At 50.8% G+C, this 19,550-nt stretch overlaps 1 protein-coding gene across 1 annotated transcript in view; it reads left to right on the forward strand.

The window, feature by feature from the left end:
- The first annotated feature begins 7,628 nt into the window (after positions 1-7,628).
- The window catches only part of pgpep1 (pyroglutamyl-peptidase I), a 64,750-nt gene continuing 52,828 nt past the window's right edge, over positions 7,629-19,550 (forward strand). Inside the window, exons 1-2 of the mRNA XM_086004397.1 lie at positions 7,629-7,830; positions 17,334-17,386. Of these exons, the coding sequence (XP_085860523.1) occupies positions 7,794-7,830; positions 17,334-17,386 (90 nt within the window). The 5' untranslated portion in view covers positions 7,629-7,793. The remainder of the gene's footprint in view (positions 7,831-17,333; positions 17,387-19,550) is intronic.

Here is a 19,550-nt window from a genome sequence, read left to right on the forward strand (position 1 = left end):
CCTGTAAATACTGACACACTCCCGGGGACCCCCTGTAAATACTGACACACTCCCGGGGACCCCTTGTAAATACTGACACACTCCCAGGGACCCCCTGTAAATACAGACACACTCCCTGGGACCACCTGTAAATACTGACACACTCCCTGGGACCACCTGTAAATACTGACACACTCCCGGGGACCACCTGTAAATACTGACACACTCCCGGGGACCCCCTGTAAATACTGACACGCTCCTGGGGACAACCTGTATATACTGACACACTCCCCGGGACCCCCTGAAAAGACTGACACACTCCTGGGGACCACCTGTATATACGGAAACACTCCCCGGGACCCCCTGTAAATACTGACACACTCCCTGGGACCACCTGTAAATACTGACACACTCCCTGGGACCACCTGTAAATACTGACACACTCCCTGGGACCACCTGTAAATACTGACACACTCCCGGGGACCCCCTGTAAATACTGACACGCTCCTGGGGACAACCTGTATATACGGAAACACTCCCCGGGACCCCCTGAAAAGACTGACACATTCCTGGGGACCACCTGTATATACGGAAACTCTCCCCGGGACCCCCTGTAAATACTGACACACTCCCTGGGACCCCCTGTAAATAGCAGCACACTCCCGGGGACCCCATGTAAATACTGACAAACCCCTGGGGGTCCACCTCAAATACTGACAAACTCCCGGGGAACCCCCTGTAAATACTGACACACTCCCGGGGACCCCCTGTAAATACTGACACATTCCCGGGGACCCCCTGTAAATACTGACACACTCCTGGGGACCCCCTGTAAATACTGACACACTCCCGGGGATTCGCTGTAAATACAGACACACTCCTAGGGACCCCCTGTAAATAATGACACACTCCCGGGGACCCCCTGTAAATACTGACACACTCCCGGGGACCCCTGTAAATACTGACACATTCCCGGGGACCCCCTGTAAATACTGACATTCCCCCGGGGACCCCCTGTAAATACTGACACACTCCCGGGGACCCCCTGTAAATACTGACACACTCCCGGGGACTCCCTGTAAATACTGACACACTCCCCGGGGACCCCCTGTAAATACTGACAAACTCCCGGGGACCCCTGTAAATACTGACACACTCCCGGGGACTCCCTGTAAATACTGACACACTCCCCGGGGACCCCCTGTAAATACTGACACACTCCCGGGGACCCCTGTAAAAACTGACACACTCCCGGGGACCCCCTGTAAGTACTGACACACTCCCGGGGACCCCCTGTAAATACTGATACACTCCCGGGGCCCCCTGTAAATGCTAACACACTCCCGGGGACCCCCTGTAAATACTAACACACTGCCAGGGACACTCGGTAAATACTGACACACTCCCGGGGACCCCCTGTAAATACAGACACACTCCTGGGGACCCCCTGTAAATGCTGACACACTCCTGGGGACAGCCTGTAAATATAGACACACTCCTGGGGACCCTCTGAAAATACAGACACACTCCCGGGAACCCCCTGTAAATACTAACACACTGCCAGGGACACTCGGTAAATACTGACACACTCCCGGGGACCCCCTGTAGATACTGACACACTCCCGGGGACCCCCTGTAAATACAGACACTCCTGGGGACCCTCTGAAAATACAGACACACTCCCGGGGACCCCCTGTAAATACTGACACACCCCCGGGGACTCCCTGTAAATACTGACATATTCCCTGGTGACCCCCTGTAAATACTGACACACTCCCGGGGACTCCCTGTAAATAATGACACACTCCCGGGGACCACCTATAAATACTGACACACTCCCAGGGACTCCCTGTAAATAATGACACACTCCCAGGGACCCCTATAAATACTGACACACTCCCGGGGAATCCCTGTAAATACTGGCACACTCCCGGGGACTCCCTGTAAATACTGACACACTCCCGGGGACTCCCTGTAAATAGTGGCACACTCCCGGGGACTGCCTGTAAATATTGACACACTCCAGGGGACCCCCTATAAATAATGACACACTCCTGGGGACCCCTATAAATACTGACACATTCCCGGGAACCCCTCTAAATACTGACACACTCCCAGGGGCCCCCTGTAAATACTGACACACTCCCGGGGACCCCTATAAATACTGACACATTCCCGGGAACCCCTGTAAATACTGACACACTCCCGGGGACCCCTGTAAATACTGACACACTCCCGGGGACCCCCTATAAATACTGACACATTCCCGGGAACCCCTGTAAATACTGACACACTCCCGGGGACCCCTGTAAATACTGACACACTCCCGGGAACCCTTGGAAATACTGACACACTCCCGGGGACTCCCTGTAAATACTGACACACTCCCCGGGGACCCCCTGTAAATACTGACACACTCCCGGGGACCCCTGTAAATACTGACACACTCCCGGGAACCCTTGTAAATACTGACACACTCCCGGGGACTCCCTGTAAATACTGACACACTCCCTGGGGACCCCCTGTAAATACTGACACACTCCCGGGGACCCCTGTAAAAACTGACAAACTCCCGGAGACCCCTGTAAGTACTGACACACTCCCAGGGACCCCCTATAAATACTGACACACTCCCGGGGACCCCCTGTAAATACTAACACACTGCCAGGGACACTCGGTAAATACTGACACACTCCCGGGGACCCCCTGTAAATACAGACACACTCCTGGGGACCCCCTGTAAATGCTGACACACTCCTGGGGACAGCCTGTAAATATAGACACACTCCTGCGGACCCTCTGAAAATACAGACACAGTCCCGGGAACCCCCTGTAAATACTAACACACTGCCAGGGACACTCGGTAAATACTGACACACTCCTGGGGACCCCATGTAAATACAGACACTCCTGGGGACCCTCTGAAAATACAGACACACTCCCGGTGACCCCCTGTAAATACTGACACACTCCCGGGGACCCCCTGTAGATACTGACACACTCCCGGGGACCTCCTGTAAATACAGACACTCCTGGGGACCCCCTGTAAATACTGACACACTCCCGGGGACCCCCTGTAAATACTGACACACTCCCAGGGACGCCCTGTAAATACTGACACGCTCCCAGGGACTCCCTGTAAATACTGACACACTCCCAGGGACTCCCTGTAAATACTGACACGCTCCCAGGGACTCCCTGTAAATACTGACACACTCCCGGGTACCCCCTATAAATACTGACACACTCCCAGGGACTCCCTGTAAATAATGACACACTCCCGGGGACCCCTATAAATACTGACACACTCCTGGGGACCCCTATAAATACTGACACACTCCCGGGGACTCCCTGTAAATACTGACACACTCCCGGGGACTCCCTGTAAATACTGACACACTCCCGGGGACTCCCTGTAAATACTGACACACTCCCGGGGACTGCCTGTAAATACTGACACACTCCGGGGGATCCCATGTAAATAATGACACACTCCCGGGGGACCCCTATAAATACTGACACATTCCCGGGAACCGCTGTAAATACTGACACACTCCCGGGGACCCCCTGTAAATACTGACACACTCCCGGGGACCCCCTGTGGCAAGGTGCCACACAAAAGATTATTGCTTAAGATAAAAAAATCACGGGATTGGGGGTAATATTCTGGCATGGATAGAGGATTGGCTATCTAACAGAAGGCAGAGAGTTGGGATAAATGGTTCATTCTCAGACTGGCAATCAGTAACTAGTGGTGTTCCGCAGGGGTCAGTGCTGGGTCCCCAACTCTTTACAATCTATATTAACGATTTGGAGGAGGGGACCGAGTGTCACATATCAAAGTTTGCAGATGATACTAAGATGGGAGGGAAAGTAGTGAGTGAGGAGGACATAAAAAACCTGCAAGGGGACATCGACAGGCTAAGTAAGTGGGCAGAGATTTGGCAGATGGAATACAATACTGGAAAGTGTGAGGTTATGCACTTTGGCAGGAAAAATCGTAGAACAAGTTATTATCTTAATGGCAAGAAACTGGAAAGTACTGAAGTACAAAGGGATCTGGGGGTCCTGGTGCACGAAACTCAAAAGGTTAGTATGCAGGTGCAGCAAGTGATTAAGAAGGCCAATGGAATGTTGGCTTTCATTGCTAGGGGGATAGAATATAAAAATAGGGAGGTATTGCTTCAGTTGTACAAGGTATTGGTGAGACCGCACCTGGAATATTGCGTACAGTTTTGGTGTCCATACTTAAGAAAGGACATACTTAGTGTTGTAGGAGTTACGGGGATCAGGTGGGATATGTATCGGTGCAGGCTCGATGGGCCGAAATGGCCTCTATCTGCACTGTGGGGTTTCTGTGATTCTGTGATTCTGTGCGGGGATGGACATATGAGGAGAGGTTGAGTAGATTGGGACTCTACTCATTGGAGTTCAGAAGAATGAGAGGCGATCTTATTGAAACATATAAGATTGTGAAGCGGTTGGATCGGGTGGATGCGGGGAAGATGTTCCCGATGATGGGTGAAACTAGAACTAGGGGGCATAGTCTTAGAATAAGGGGCTGCTCTTTCAAAACTGAGATGAGGAGGAACTACTTCACTCAGAGGGTGGTAGGTCCATGGAATATGCTGCCCCAAAAAGCTGTAGAAGCTACATCATTACATAAATTTAAAACAGAAATAGACAGTTTCCGAGAAGTAAAGGGAATTAAGGGTTACGGGGAGCGGGCAGGAATTTGGACATGAGTCTAGGTCCGGATCGGTCATGGCCCTGTGGGTAGCGGAGCGGGCCCAGGGGCCGTGTAGCCTGATCCTGCTCCTATTTCGTGTGTCTAATTCTGTTAGATTCAGGAGATGGTTCTGTGATAGTGGATTGGCGGTTAGGATCAGATCAGCCATGATCTTATTGAATGGCGGAGCAGGCTCGAGGGGCCGATTGGCCTACTCCTGCTCCTATTTCTTATGTTCTTATGTTCTTATGTTCTTATAATGACACCCTCCCCGGGGACCCCCTGTAAATACTGACACACTCCCAGGGGCCCCCTGTAAATACTGACACACTCCCAGGGGCCCCCTGTAAATACTGACACACTCCCAGGGGCCCCCTGTAAATACTGACAGACTCCCGGGGACCCCTATAAATACTGACACATTCCCGGGAACCCCTGTAAATACTGACACACTCCCGAGGACCCCTGTAAATACTGACACACTCCCGGGGACCCCCTGTAAATACTGACACCCTCCCCGGGGACCCCCTGTAAATACTGACACCCTCCCCGGGGACCCCCTGTAAATACTGACACACTCCCGGGGACCCCTGTAAATACTGACACACTCCCGGGGACCCCCTGTAAATACTGACACCCTCCCAGGGGCCCCCTGTAAATACTGACACACTCCCGGGGACCCCTATAAATACTGACACATTCCCGGGAACCCCTGTAAATACTGACACACTCCCGGGGACCCCTGTAAATACTGACACACTCCCGGGGACCCCCTGTAAATACTGACACCCTCCCCGGGGACCCCCTGTAAATACTGACACCCTCCCCGGGGACCCCCTGTAAATACTGACACACTCCCGGGGACCCCTGTAAATACTGACACACTCCCGGGGACCCCCTGTAAATACTGACACACTCCCCGGGGACCCCCTGTAAATACTGACACACTCCCAGGGACCCCCTGTAAATACTGACACCCTCCCCGGGGACCCCCTGTAAATACTGACACACTCCCGGGGACCCCCTGTAAATACTGACACACACCCGGGGACTCCCTGTAAATACTGACACACTCCCGGGGACCCCCTGTAAATACTGACACACTCCCGGGGACCCCCTGTAAATACTGAGACACTCCCGGGGACCCCCTGTAAATACTGACACTCTCCGGGGGACCCCCTGTAAATACTGACACACTCCCGGGGACCCCCTGTAAATACTGACACACTCCCGGGGACCCCCTGTAAATACTGACACACGCCCGGGGACCCCCTGTAAATACTGACACACTCCCGGGGACCCCCTGTAAATACTGAGACACGCCGTGGCTCAAGTTGAACTCTAGTCTCTGTGTCAGAATGTCATAGATTGAAGCCCCCTGAAGGAGTTTATTAATGCATGGACCGATGGAACCTGTGCCCAGGTACCCCAGCCAGGGGATACTTTCATATTTTGATATGCTTTGTTTTACTATTAATTCAGTGTGTAAACTTTCTTTGAGCCGAGTTCTTCATGCAGTTTCCTACAGCCTTATGTTTTAATGAATCGAGGGGTGGGGGAGCGGGGTTGTGCAGGATGTGCGGAGGGGCCCAATGTTCTTGATGCCCAGGGTCCCAAGAACTCTTAACCTGGCTCTGGCCCCACTCCAGAGACTTGAGCCCATAATCTCGATTGATGCTCCAGTGCCAGCACTGAGGGAGTGCTGCACTGTCGGAGGCGCCGTCTTTCAGATGAGACGTTAAACCGAGGCCCCATCTGTCCTCTCAGATGGACGTAAAAGATCCCACAGCCAATATTGGAAAAAGAGCAGGGGGGAATTCTCCCCGGTGTCCTGGCCCAACATTCATCCCTCGACCAACATGACTAAAAAAAAACTGATTATCGGGTCATTATCTTATTGGTGCTTGCGGGGTCTTGCTGTGCGCAAATTGTCTGCCCTGCATTGTAACAGTGTCCGCCAGTACGCTTGAGGCCTACCGCGAGCGGTGGTCACCGGAGGGACTGGAGTGCATTGTCCACCCGGGAATAAAATCCGCATTTAGTTTGATCAGTTTATGTCAGTTAATTTGTCAGCCAGTAGTAGCACTCTCGCCTCTGAGTCAGAGGATTGTGGGTTCAAGTCCCACTCCAGAGACTTGAGCACAAAAATCCAGGCTGACACTCCCAGTGCAGTATTGAGGGAGTGCCGCACTGTCGGAGGTGCCGTCTTTTAGATGAGACGTTAAACCGAGGCCCCGTCTGCCCTCTCAGGTGGACATAAAAGATCTCACGGTCACTATTCTGAAGAAGAGCAGGAGAGTTCTCCCCAGTGTCCTGGGCCCAATATTTATCCCTCAATCAACATCACTAAAAACAGATTATCTGGTGATTATCACATTGCTGTTTGTGGGAGCTTGTTGTGCGCAAATTGGCTGCCGCGTTTCCTACATTACAACAGTGACTGCACAACAACAACAGCAGCTTGTATTTATATAGCACCTTTAACGTCGTAAAACATCCCAAGGCGCTGCACATTTTAAGACAAAAAATTTGACACTCCGAAAGAAAGTACTTCATTGGCTGTAAAGCGCTTTGGGACATCTGGTGGTTGTGAAAGGCACTGCAGAAATGCAAGTCTTTCTTTTATATTTTGATTTTAATTATAATTTGGGGTTTATTGTTTGCGCCCCTTTGAAAGAAAGGGGGGGGCTTTTTTGGGGGTTAATTTGACCGCCGATGCACGGCCCAAGTCCCCTTTAATTGGCAGCATGAGCCCAGTGAGCAATGTCTCTGCGGAGCTTGGAAACAATTCGTGCGTTCCCGGGACTCCCGCCACAGAATGGATACACGGGGGGGCGTGGCTACCTGACGTAACACGCACGGCGTCAAACCCTCCCCTCAGCACCCGGGCCGACGTAAAGGCACGTACGGGCGTGCCTGACGGAATGACGCAAAGGTGGGTCTGTTCAGCTGGAGAGTGAGTGAGACAGAGGAAGAGCAAAAGAGAAAGAGAAAGAGGAGAGAAGGAAAGAGAGGAGAGGAGAGAAGAGAAGAAAAGAAGGAGGAGAGAAAATTAAAGAGAAGAGGCTGCTCTCAGTTGGGGGAGATGCAGAGGAGCAGCAGCAAGACTGTGGTGGTCACAGGTAAGTGGGACATTGTAGCTGCTGCGCGTTGTTACTGTAACTTCTCATAGGATACAGTGGGATCTCCCACTGCCCGGGGCAGCCCCATCCACTGGGCAACCACTTCACTGAGAGAGGGTGGGCAGGGAATGCCATAACTTTCCTCACTCACCTCTCTCTCTCTCTCTCTCTCACTCACACACTCCTTTGTGTATTTGCTGTGTCACAAGTCTGTGCATTGTCTGTTATTTTTTTGTAAACTTAAGTATTTTTAAACTTAAGAATTTTCTTAAACTTTTAAGAATTTTTTTTGCTTAATCCTTAATTTTTTTTACAATATTGCTGTCTTGAGTTTTAGTTAAGTACGACTTCAGTATTGTTGCAATATAAAGTAAGTTTGAGAAAATACTGTAAGTTACAAAATAAATATGGAGTAATTTTTTTATAAGCATTAGCCAAGTGATGCATTGTTCTAAGTGGTCATTGCTGTTCATCTTAGATTTCTGCAAGCAGGGAGAGTTGCACGAAGCTGAAAGGGACCCAGATAGTGTCGGTCAGTATGTGAGGCAAGCCAGAGACGGGACTAGCCACTGTTGTGTATTTTTGTGTGGCTGTGTTGGGCACAGTAGGGGAGCCATTGTGCAAAGTCTGCGGTGCTGCATGTGATACAGAGCCTGGACTCGACAAAGAAAGGGACAAGGGAGGTGGTCAGACAGGGGCAGAGACTGGGAGCCAGACAGTAAAATTAGGGAGAGGAGACCAAGCATGAAGGGCTTGGGATTGTTGAGCGTCTGCAGAAGGCAGACTCTTGGGAGTGTTGTGACGACTTGCCTGACTGGCAACAGTTGGGGCACACAGCACATTTAACTAGATGGAGTAAGTTAAAATGGGGCTGGGGGGAGGGAGGGAAGGAATCACACAGACTTTGAGACAAAGCAGAGATTAGAGTTTTGTATTAACTTTAAACTTGGGGATCACGTTCTTTACAAGTGGCTTCAAGTAAAAAAAAAAGTTATCTTTGCATACTGGCGGGCATTTCCAAGTTCAGTACATTCACCCAAACTGAGAACTTTGAGGCCGTGTGAAGTTTGGAGTCTATACTGGTTTTCAACCCTTTGTTTTACACAGTTCTGTACCATTTTAGGGAGAGTAATGGGGTAGACAGCGGGAAGGGGGAAAACCAAGTGACTTGAGAGTGAAGGGGAGATGCGATCACAATATATTCACAATGTGAGCTCCATTATTGGCACTGCCACCATCTCAATGACCTGTCAGAATTTTTGTCAGGCTGTTTGTTAGGTGGCATTGCCTTTGTTGCATAGCCTGTGAACAGTAATAAGAACTTGCATTTATATAGCGCCTTTCATGACCTCGGCACCCCAAAGCGCTTTACAGCCAATCACTGTTGTAATGTAGGAAACGCGGCAGCCAATTTGCGCACAGCAAGCTCCCACAGGCAGCAGTGTGATAATGACTGGATCATCTGTTTTAGTGATGTTGGTTGAGGGATAAATATTGGCCCCAGGACACCGGGGAGAACTCACCTGCTCTTTGAAATTGTGCCACGAGATCTTTTACGTCCACCTGAGGGAGCAGTCGAGGCCTCAATTTAACATCTCACCCGAAAGACGGCACCTCCGACAGTACAGCACTCCCTCAGCGCTGCACTGGGAGTGTCAGCCTCCAGTGTCAAGTCTCTGGAGTGGGGATTTGAACCCACAACCTTCTGACGCAGAGGCGAGAGCGCTACCCACTGAGCCCCGGCCGACACTTCCCTCCTTCCATCTGATATAAATCGAATTCACAGCCTGAGAAAGTGAGCACACTGCACGCTGGCCATTGACCGCACACAATCAATGCCAAGGGTCAGATCCCTGTGGCTCAGTTAGTTCAATCACTGCCCTGTGTAATACCAAGTCAAACAGATCAGAAAGTGCCTGCTACACGCAGAGCCTGTGCTGAGTGAGCTGGTCTTGGCTGTGATGGTCAGTGGGTGATATAATTAGGCTCAGAATCCATGAACTAGGGAGAGGTAAATCAGCCAGGGTAGCTGCTTCTGATCGCTATCCAGCTCCCGGAGTATCTGCCTGTGTGGATGTCGAGTGGGGCCGGGGATCTGCTCAACTGTTGATGCCTTCCCACTCGCGTAGCCTTCTGGCGCTCAGCGTCATTGGAACAGGAGGAGGCCATTCAACCTCTCGAGCCTGTTCCGCCATTCAGTCAGATCGTGGCTGACCGCTGACCTGTGACCTATCTCCATCTACCTGCCTTGGTTCCGTAACCCTTATTGGCCTGTGTGACGACTCTCGCCTGAAGACTGGAGTGTGCCTGCGGAGCTGGACTCCAGCATGTGCTGGCACTTTGAGGAGAAGAGAGCGCGACGGAGGAAAAGCACCCGACTGCCCCAATATGATCCGAGTGGACAGTGTCACTCGGACACACCCAAGGATTGCTGGTGTGGGGAGTCGGAGCAATGTAACCCCCCCCCCCCCCCCCCCACGGCTTTAGTTAGTAAACTCTTGAGGTGCAACACAAAACTTGCATTTATATAGCGCCTTTAACATAGTAAAAGGGTCCTGAGGCGCCTCACAGGACGGTTATCAAACACGCACGGGAACCCCACCACCTCCAAGTTCCCCTCCAAGTCACACACCATCCTGACTTGGAAATATCTCGGCTGTTCCTTCATCGTCGCTGGGTCAAAATCCTGGAACTCCCTCCCTAACAGCACTGTGGGAGTACCTTCACCACACGGACTGCAGTGGTTCAAGAAGGCGGCTCACCACCACCTTCTCAAGGGCAACTAAGGAATGGGCAATAAATGCTGGCCTTGCCAGCGACACCCACATCTGGACTGCAGGCTCCCTGTGAGTAAGGCCGCGGAGAATCCGCTACGGCAGAGGTGAGAAGAAAAAATCTGGCAATGTCGAAAGTCTGAAATAAATGCTGGAAATACCCAGCGAGCCTGACAGCGTCCTGGGGGTGGACGCTTTGGGTTGAGAATCTTCAGCAGCTCTCTGCGTTGTTCCTGAAATGTTGAGCAGTCTTTCCCGATGCCGAGTAACCCGTGCCTCGCGAGCATTTTCTCTCCGAATGCGCGCAACCTGATCTTTTGGTTTGGTTATTCAGAGACGTCGGCTATCGAATGAAACCCCTTGACATCAAACTGTCGTGGCTCTGCTACTAGACCAGCAACCCAGAGGTTGTCTACTTGCACCTCCTGGAACATCGCCTGTCTCCGTCCCGCCTCAGGTCGTCTGTTACTCATCCATGCCTTTGTTATCTCCAGACTCGACTATTCCCACACTCTCCGGGCCGGCCTCACTCCTTCCACCCTCCGTAAACTTCAGCTCATCCAAAACTCTGCTGCCCCGTGTCCTAACTCGCACCGAGTCCCGTTCACCCATCACCCCCTGTGCTCACTGCCCCGTGTCCTAACTCACACCCAGTCCCGTTCACCCATCACCCCCTGTGCTCACTGCCCCGTGTCCTAACTCACACCCAGTCCCGTTCACCCATCACCCCTGTGCTCACTGCCCCGTGTCCTAACTCGCACCGAGTCCCGTTCACCCATCACCCCCTGTGCTCACTGACCGACATTGGCTCCCGGTCCGGCAACGCCTCGATTTAAAAAAAAAATTAAAAAAATAATAATAATAAATAAAAAAATAAAAATAAATTCTCATCCTTGTTTTCAAACCCCTCCACGGCCTCGCCCCTCCCTATCTCTGTAACCTTCTCCAGCCCTATAACCCTCCAAGATCTCTGCGCTCCTCCAATTCTAGCCTCTTGCACATCCCCCGATTTCCATCGCTCCACCATTGGTGGCCGTGCCTTCAGCTGCCTGGGCCCCGAGCTCTGGAATTCCCTCCCTAAACCTCTCTGCCTCTCTCTCCTCCTTTTAAGTCGCTCCTTAAAACCTCCCTCTCTGACCAAGCTTTTGGTCACCTGTCCTAATATCTCCTTATGTGGTTCGGTGTTAAATTTTCTTTGCTAACGCTCCTGTGAAGCAACTTGGGACGTGTTAACTACGCTGTATAAATACAAGTTGTTGTGGTGGGTTTAAATCCCACCGAGGTAAATTTTGAGAATTAATACAGTAAATTCGGAAATTGATGCCAACAGCAGAGGAAGAAAAAGTGACCATGAAAAATCTGCTGGATTGGCGTAAAATCCCAACTAAGAACATAGGAAGCAGGAGCAGGAGTCGGCCATGCGGCCCCTCGAGCCTGTCCGCCACGCGGCCCCTCGAGCCTGTCCGCCACGCGGCCCCTTGAGCCTGCTCCGCCATTCAATAAGATCATGGCTGATCATCAACCTCAACTCCACTTTCCTGCCCGATCCCCATATCCCTCGATTCCCCTAGAGTCCAAAAATCTATCGATCTCTGTCTTGAATATACTCAACGACTGAGCCTCCACAGCCCTCTGGGGCAGAGGATTCCAAAGATTCACCACCCTCTGAGTGAAGAAATTCCTCCTCATCTCAGTCTTAAATGGCCGACCTCTTATCCTGAGACTCTGCCCCCTAGTTCTAGACACTCCAGCCAGGGGAAACAGCCTCTCAGCATCTACCCTGTCAATCCCCTTCAGAATCTTGTATGTTTCAATCAGATCATCTCTCATTCTTCTAAACTCCAGAGAGTATCGGCCCATTCCACACAATCTCTCCTCATAGGACAGCCCTCTCATCCCAGGAATCAATCTAGTGAACCTTCGTTGCACCGCCTCCAAGGCAAGTATATCCTTCCTTAGATAAGGAGACCAAAACTGTGCACAGTACTCCAGGTGTGGTCTCACCAAGGCCCTGTACAATTGTTCATGAATATCCTTTTGGGAAGGGAATCTGCCACCCTCTATACATGCGACTCCAGTCCTTTGAACTGGCCGAGCAAGCCGCTCATTTGTAGAGCCAACTACTTCTAGAAGGCCCACCACCATCTTGGGGTAACTGGAGATGGGCTGAGAAGGTGGCTTTGTCGGCATAGCCCACACCCTGAGAAAGAAAGTGTGACTTGGTTGTATAAATGTCCTCGGGAATTATCTCGAGCAAGGTTTCTAGGAACAGGAGGAGGCCATTCAGCCCCTCGAGCCTGTTCCGCCATTCAGTGTGATCACGGCTGATCTGTATCTCAGCTCCATCCACCCGCCTTGCTTCCGTAACCCTCCAAGTCGCACACCATCCTGACTTGGAAATATATCGGCCGTTCCTTCCTCGTCGCTGGGTCAAAATCCTGGAACTCCCTCCCTAACAGCACTGTGGGAGCACCTTCACCACACGGACTGCAGCGGTTCAAGAAGGCGGCTCACCACCACCTTCTCAAGGGGCAATTAGGGATGGGCAATAAATGCCGGCCTTGTCAGCGATGCCCACATCCCAGGAATGAATACATTTTTTTTAAAAACCTTAATACTCTTGCCTAATAAAAATCTATCAATCTCAGTTTTGAAATTTTCAATTGACCCCCGGCCTCAACAGCTTTTGGGGGAGAGAGTTCCAGATTTCCACCACCCTTTGTGCGAAGAAGTGCTTCCTGACATCACCCCTAATCTTCTAAACTCGAGGGAATACAAGCCCAGTCTGTGTAACCTGTCCTCGTAATTTAACCCTTTTAGCCCCGGTATCATTCTGGTGAATCTGCGCTGCTCCCCCTCCGAGGTCAATATATCCTTCCCGAGGGGCGGGGCCCAGAACTGAACACAGTGGGGGGAAAATTCAGTTGCTTTGTGCCTCTCGTTAGCGCCTTAAGAGCGCGCTAATGGGGCGCAAAGCAACTAACGCCCGTACGTGGCGATGTTTGCGCCGCTTGCAAAATTAACGACATTTTGCGGTGGCGCTAAGCGCTACCGCCACGATCTCCTGCGCCGGCAGATTGTGATGTCAGTCGAATGCGTAGCGCCCTGGACCAGATATTGAGTGGCGCCCCCTGCCTTACCGCCTGCCGCTAGCAACGACAGGTTGAGGGGAGCATTTTGCAGTCAGGAAGGGACTGGGGGAGCGCTATTTAAAGGCGACCACTTCCTGCCTTTTTTTGTTGGTGACATTTTTGCACCACGCATTCTGAGAGAGAGAGAGAAACTTCTGGAGAGATTCAACGCTGTGTGAAGGAGTTTTGGGTACTGAGCAGCACTTTGCAGGTTCATTTTGATTTGCCCTTGTATCGATTTAGAAGAGACTGTGGGGGCTGCACTCTGAGCTCTTTCCTTGGGTCTCTCCATTGTTCTTTCCAGCAGATTTGATGTACAGGTCTTTCCGGGCCAAGATTCAAGGCTGCAATGAGCAGGATGTGGATGGAGAGCAAGATCGACCCTCCCCTTTAAGATAAAAACAGAAAATGCTGGAGACACTCAGCAGGTCAGGGCAGCATCTGTGAAGAGAGAAACAGAGTTAACGTTTCAGGTCGATGACCTTTCGTCAGAACTCCCCTTTAAGAACTGGCGGGCGCCAGTGTGTCTGTGTTCCATTGCTGACTGACATCACATGAGCTTCGCCAGCGCTCTGAGGTAGCGCCTCGCTCCTCGGCGTTAGCGCCTTAAGACAGGTGTGCAGCGCCTGATTTAGCGCTCCAATCACCTCCAGGGGCGATAAAAGCCAAGTTTTCTGTCGGAGGCGATAATTAGCGCCAGGCGCTAAACTTTGCGCACGGCCGCTAATGGCGCCCCAAACGGGGCGATACTGAATTTTTCCCCCAGTTACTCCAGATGGGGTCTGACCAGAGCTCTCTACAGCTGTAACATAACTTCCCCCCCCTTTGCATTCTTTGCCGTCACCTTAAGTGGGCAGTTCTGTGATGTCAGTGGAGGTTTGCAGTTGCCAGAAATTGGGTGGAACTACACAAAACTTCTCCTCGGCCGGGGGGAGCGGAAGGGGGAAAAACTCGCCAACCGAGACCTGTTTTAACCCTAGGTCAGAGGTCAAAGGGCATTGATCTCTTCTCTGCCTCCCCCTCCCTCTTCCCCAATACTAGCCACATCAGCACTGCACTGCGAGCCCATATTGTTTCCTATGTACATGTTTAATTCTCCAGGCTATAGTTTGTTGACATTGGGTGGTGCTGTAGGTGAGCATGCTCTTGCCCAAGTACTGCGGTTTTCTTCCTACAATGAGTGGTTTAAGTAATTCTTGATGGACCGTTGATGGGGCGGGTGGCAGAGCAGGGTGGGGGGGAGGCTGTTGTGGGTAGCGGTCTCTCACGGTTCTGTTCTGGGACCACTTCTGTTCACTGTGTACATCAATGATTTGGATCTAGAACCAGAGGGAGGGATGTCCAAATTTGCAAACAATACTGGAATGAGAGTTAGAGTAAATAATTCCTGAGGGATAACGGAAGCTGAGAGGAGATATTGGAAGGAAGGAATGAAAGAAAGACTTTCATTTCTATAGCGCCTTTCATGACCTCAGGACGTCCCAAAGCACTTTACACTTCAAAAAGTACTTCATTGGCTGTAGTCACTGTTGTAATGTGGGCAACACGGCAACCAATTTGCGCACAGCAAGCTCCCACAAACAGCAATGTGATAATGATCAGATCACCTGTTTTTAGTGAAGTTGATTGAGGAATAAATATTGACTAGGACACCGGGGAGAACTCCCCTGCTCTTCTTCAAAATAGAACGTGGAATAGGAGGAAAAAAGTGGCAGATGGAATTCAATGACTTATTTATTTATATATATATTTTTACAATAAATCTTTTAATTCTACTTTGAGAAAAACTGGAGGATGTCGAAGAGGAGAGCGGTTTGGATTTTGTTTTTTAAAAGCAGCACCTCAAGTGGATAAGGCTAATTAAAAAAAAAGTGGAATACGGGTTTTATGACGCGAGTTAGAGAGTCTCGAGCACAGAAACAGGCCATTCGGCCCGACTGGTCCGTGCCGGCGTTTCTGCTCCACACCAGTCTCCTCCCACCCCTCTTCATCTCACCCCATCAACATATCCTTCTATTCCTTTCTCCCTCGTGTGTTTATCCAGCTTCCCCTTAAATGAATCTCTGCTATTCGCCTCAACCACTCCCTGTGGCAGCGAGTTCCACATTCTCACCACTCTCGAAGTTTCTCTTGAATTCCCCTACAATACTCCTGAATTTCTCTCCCTCTATCTACCCTATCAAACCCTTTCGTAATCTTAAAGACCTCGATCAGGTCACCCCTCAGCCTTCTCTTTTCTAGAGAAAAGAGCCCCGGCCTTTCCTGATAAGTATATCATCTCTGTCCTGGTATCCTCCTTGGGTATAGAATATAAAAATGGCAATGTAATAGTGAATCAATATAAAACGTTAGAAAGACCACAACTGGAGAACTGTGTACAGTTTTGGGCTTCACGTTCTAGGCTGGATGTTAAGACAGTAGAGAGGGCACACGCTGATTCACCGTGACACTGCCCAGTATGTAGAAATACAAATATGAAGAAAGACTTGAAAAACTGGGGCTGTTTTCTTTAGAACAGAGGAGATTATAGGCTCATTTGATAGAGGTGTTTAAAATTGGGAAGGGGTAGGACAGAGTAGATGGCAACAAACTGTCTCCAGTGATTGAGGGTCTAGAACGAGGGGGACGTAGATTCAAGATTAAATAAGAGATATAGGATAGTGAGCAAGGGACCCTTTTTAACAATGTTGTGAGGCTGTGGGATGCACTACTGGAGTTAATGAATGAGGCGGAGATCATGTCCAGATTTAAGAATAGGTTAGATAGCTGGTTGAAGTAAAGGGGGATAAGGACAGGCCAGGCACATGGGATCGGGATTCGGATGAGTGCTTATGTAGGGAATAAATGGCCAAATGGACTGATTGGGCCAACTGGCCTGTTTCAGCGCAGCTGTTTCTATGTAATTGTGTCTTTGATATTTGGCTCTTCAAATATTCGATGAATGCTCAACCTCTTTGCATCGAATTCCTTTGCCTGCTCTTTCAAAACAAATGAATGAACGGACTTGCATTTCTCTAGCCCCTTTCACAATCTCGGGACATCCCAAAGCACTTCACAGCCAATGAAGTACTTCTTGAAGTGTAGTTACTGTTGTTAATGTAGGGAAACGTGTCAATCAATTTGCGCACGGCAAGCTTCCACAAACAGCAATGAGACAAATAACCAGATAATGATGCTGATTGAGAGAGAAATATTGGCCCCAGGGCTTGAGAACTCCCTCCCCCCCCCACCACCCCGGCTCTTCTTTGAAATAGTGGCCGTGGGATCTTTTAGTTCCACTTGAGAGGGCACACTCTCTGTTTTAACGTCTCATCCCGAAAGACGGCACCTCCGGCAGTGCAGTGCTCCCTTGGGTATCGGCACTGGGGAGTGTCGGCCTGGATTATGCGTTCCAGTCTCTGGAATGGGGCTTGAACCCACGACCTTTCGAGCCAGGGCTGACCTCTAAAGCGGGTTGGCACTTCACTCAGAATAGCGAGCACTGAATTTTCAAACGAGTGTGTTGTGCTTGTCGCTAATCTTTTGAAGAGCCTGATTCTAGGGCGGCAGGTTTTTTTGTACTTAGTTTTGTAATGTTGAAATGTTTTGGTGGTTTCAGGGTTTGGTCCCTTTGGGGAGCACATTATCAACGCAAGCTGGGTCGCTGTGCAGGTAAGATGACTTTCTTGATTTTCGGTCGTATTAAATATAAACAGGAATGGTAGTGTAGCGGTTAGGTTACTGGGCGAGTAATCCGGAGACCTGGATTTATAATCTAGAGCGTGTTGATTCAAATCCCACCATGGCAGTTTGAGAATTTGAATTCTGTGTGTTTATAAAATCTGGAAATAAGTGATCGGTGGGAGTGACTGTGAAGCTGTCAGACTGTCGGAAAAGCTCAGCTAGTTGGCTGGAAACCTGCCGTCCCTACCCGGCCTGACCAACATGTGACTCCAGGGGGTTGACGCTAAACTGCCCCAGCAAGCCGCTCGGTTGTATCTACGAGGGTCCGGTTGGTGTCGGTCGGAAAGACGACGACAGGGAAATTCCTTGCTTCTCTTCGAATAGTGGCCGTGGGATCTTCAACATTCAGCAGAGCCACACAGGAGGCTTTGCTTTAAATTCCCATCCTAAGGACGGCCTCTCGGCCAGCGCTGAGTGGGGCTTGAACCAACGACCTCTTACCCAGATCTATGAGCGCTGACAAATAGCGGACGCGGAATCCACACGTATTAGACAGCGATTACATAGTAACAGGAGCAGTTCATTCAGCCCCTCGAGCATGTTGCGCCGTTCAGTTACATAATGGCCGATCTGTATCTTGACTCCATTTACCTGCCTTGCTTCCATATCCTCTGTTGCCCTTGCCCAACAAAAATCTATCAATGTATGTGTTGAAATTTCCAATTGATTTCCCACCCACCCACCCCCCCCCCCCCCAGTTCAGCCCCCACCCTTGGCTCCCTCACACATTCCCTGATGAACCCCATAATTAGAAGGAGCTCCTGAATTAACGCCCTTCTCTGAGGGAGCGCCGCACTGTCGGAGGGGCAGTACTGAGGGAGCGCCGCACTGTCGGAGGGGCAGTACTGAGGGAGCGCCGCACTGTCGGAGGGGCAGTACTGAGGGAGCGCCGCACTGTCGGAGGGGCAATACTGAGGGAGCGCTGCACTGTCGGAGGGGCAGTACTGAGGGAGCGCCGCACTGTCGGAGGGGCAGTACTGAGGGAGTGCCGCACTGTCGGAGGGGCAGTACTGAGGGAGTGCTGCACTGTCGGAGGGGCAGTACTGAGGGAGCGCCGCACTGTCGGAGGGGCAGTACTGAGGGAGTGCCGCACTGTCGGAGGGGCAGTACTGAGGGAGTGCCGCACTGTCGGAGGGGTAGTACTGAGGGAGCGCTGCACTGTCGGAGGTGCCGTCTTTCGGAGGATACGTTAAACCGAGGCCCCGTCTGCTCTCTCGGATGGACGTAAAAGATCCTGTGGTATTATTTTGAAGAAGAGCAGGGCAGTTATCCCCGATAAAGGAGTCGAGGGTTATGGGGAGCGGGTGGGAAGTGGAGTTGAGGCCAAGATCAGGTCTGCCATGATCTTATTGAATGGTGGAGCAGGCTCGAGAGGCCAAATGACCAACTCCTGCTCCTACGTCTTATGTGTCCTGGGGCCAATATTCCTCAACCAACATCACTAAAACAGACTATCTGGTCATTATCACACTGCAGTTTGTGGGATCTTGCTGGGCTCAATTTGCTGCCAGGTGAGTGAGGGGGATGAGCGCGGTGGGCGGTGATGAAAGAGCCCCAGGCTGTTCAACCTTTCCTGATGGTTATAACCTCTCAGTTCTGGTGTGGTGTGATCTTTTCAGCATGCGGCTGCTGTTTAGCGATCGGGACCGATGGGCATTTTTTCCCCCCACCTGATTAACCTGGGGGGGGGGGGGCACTGAGGGCAAAAGTTGGGCAGAGTTCAAGGATGCAGCAAACGGCTACTGTGACCTTAAAGTAGGGACGAACCTGGGGCTTCTGGGCTTTATGGCTCACTGCCACGTTGGTCAGGATCTATATTAGTCAGGGGCCGTGGGGAGCTGAACTGTACCCTTGTCCTGGAACTGAACTGTTAACTCTCGTGCGGCCCTGGTTTTATGGCAATATTTGAATGTGCTACTTTGACATTCCATGATTAATCGGGGATAGTTCCTCCCACGCGAATGCAGGAGATTTTTAGAGATCGAAGTTTTATTACAGCAATAACAAATAACTTGCATTTATATAGCACCTTTAACATAGTAAAACGTCCCAAGGCGCTTCACAGGAGCGATTATCAAACAAAATTTGACAG

The sequence above is a fragment of the Somniosus microcephalus genome, chromosome 13, assembly GCF_052327205.1.
Source record: "Somniosus microcephalus isolate GS21.2 chromosome 13, FLI_Smic_1.0, whole genome shotgun sequence".
Classification (NCBI taxonomy): Eukaryota; Metazoa; Chordata; class Chondrichthyes; order Squaliformes; family Somniosidae; genus Somniosus; species Somniosus microcephalus.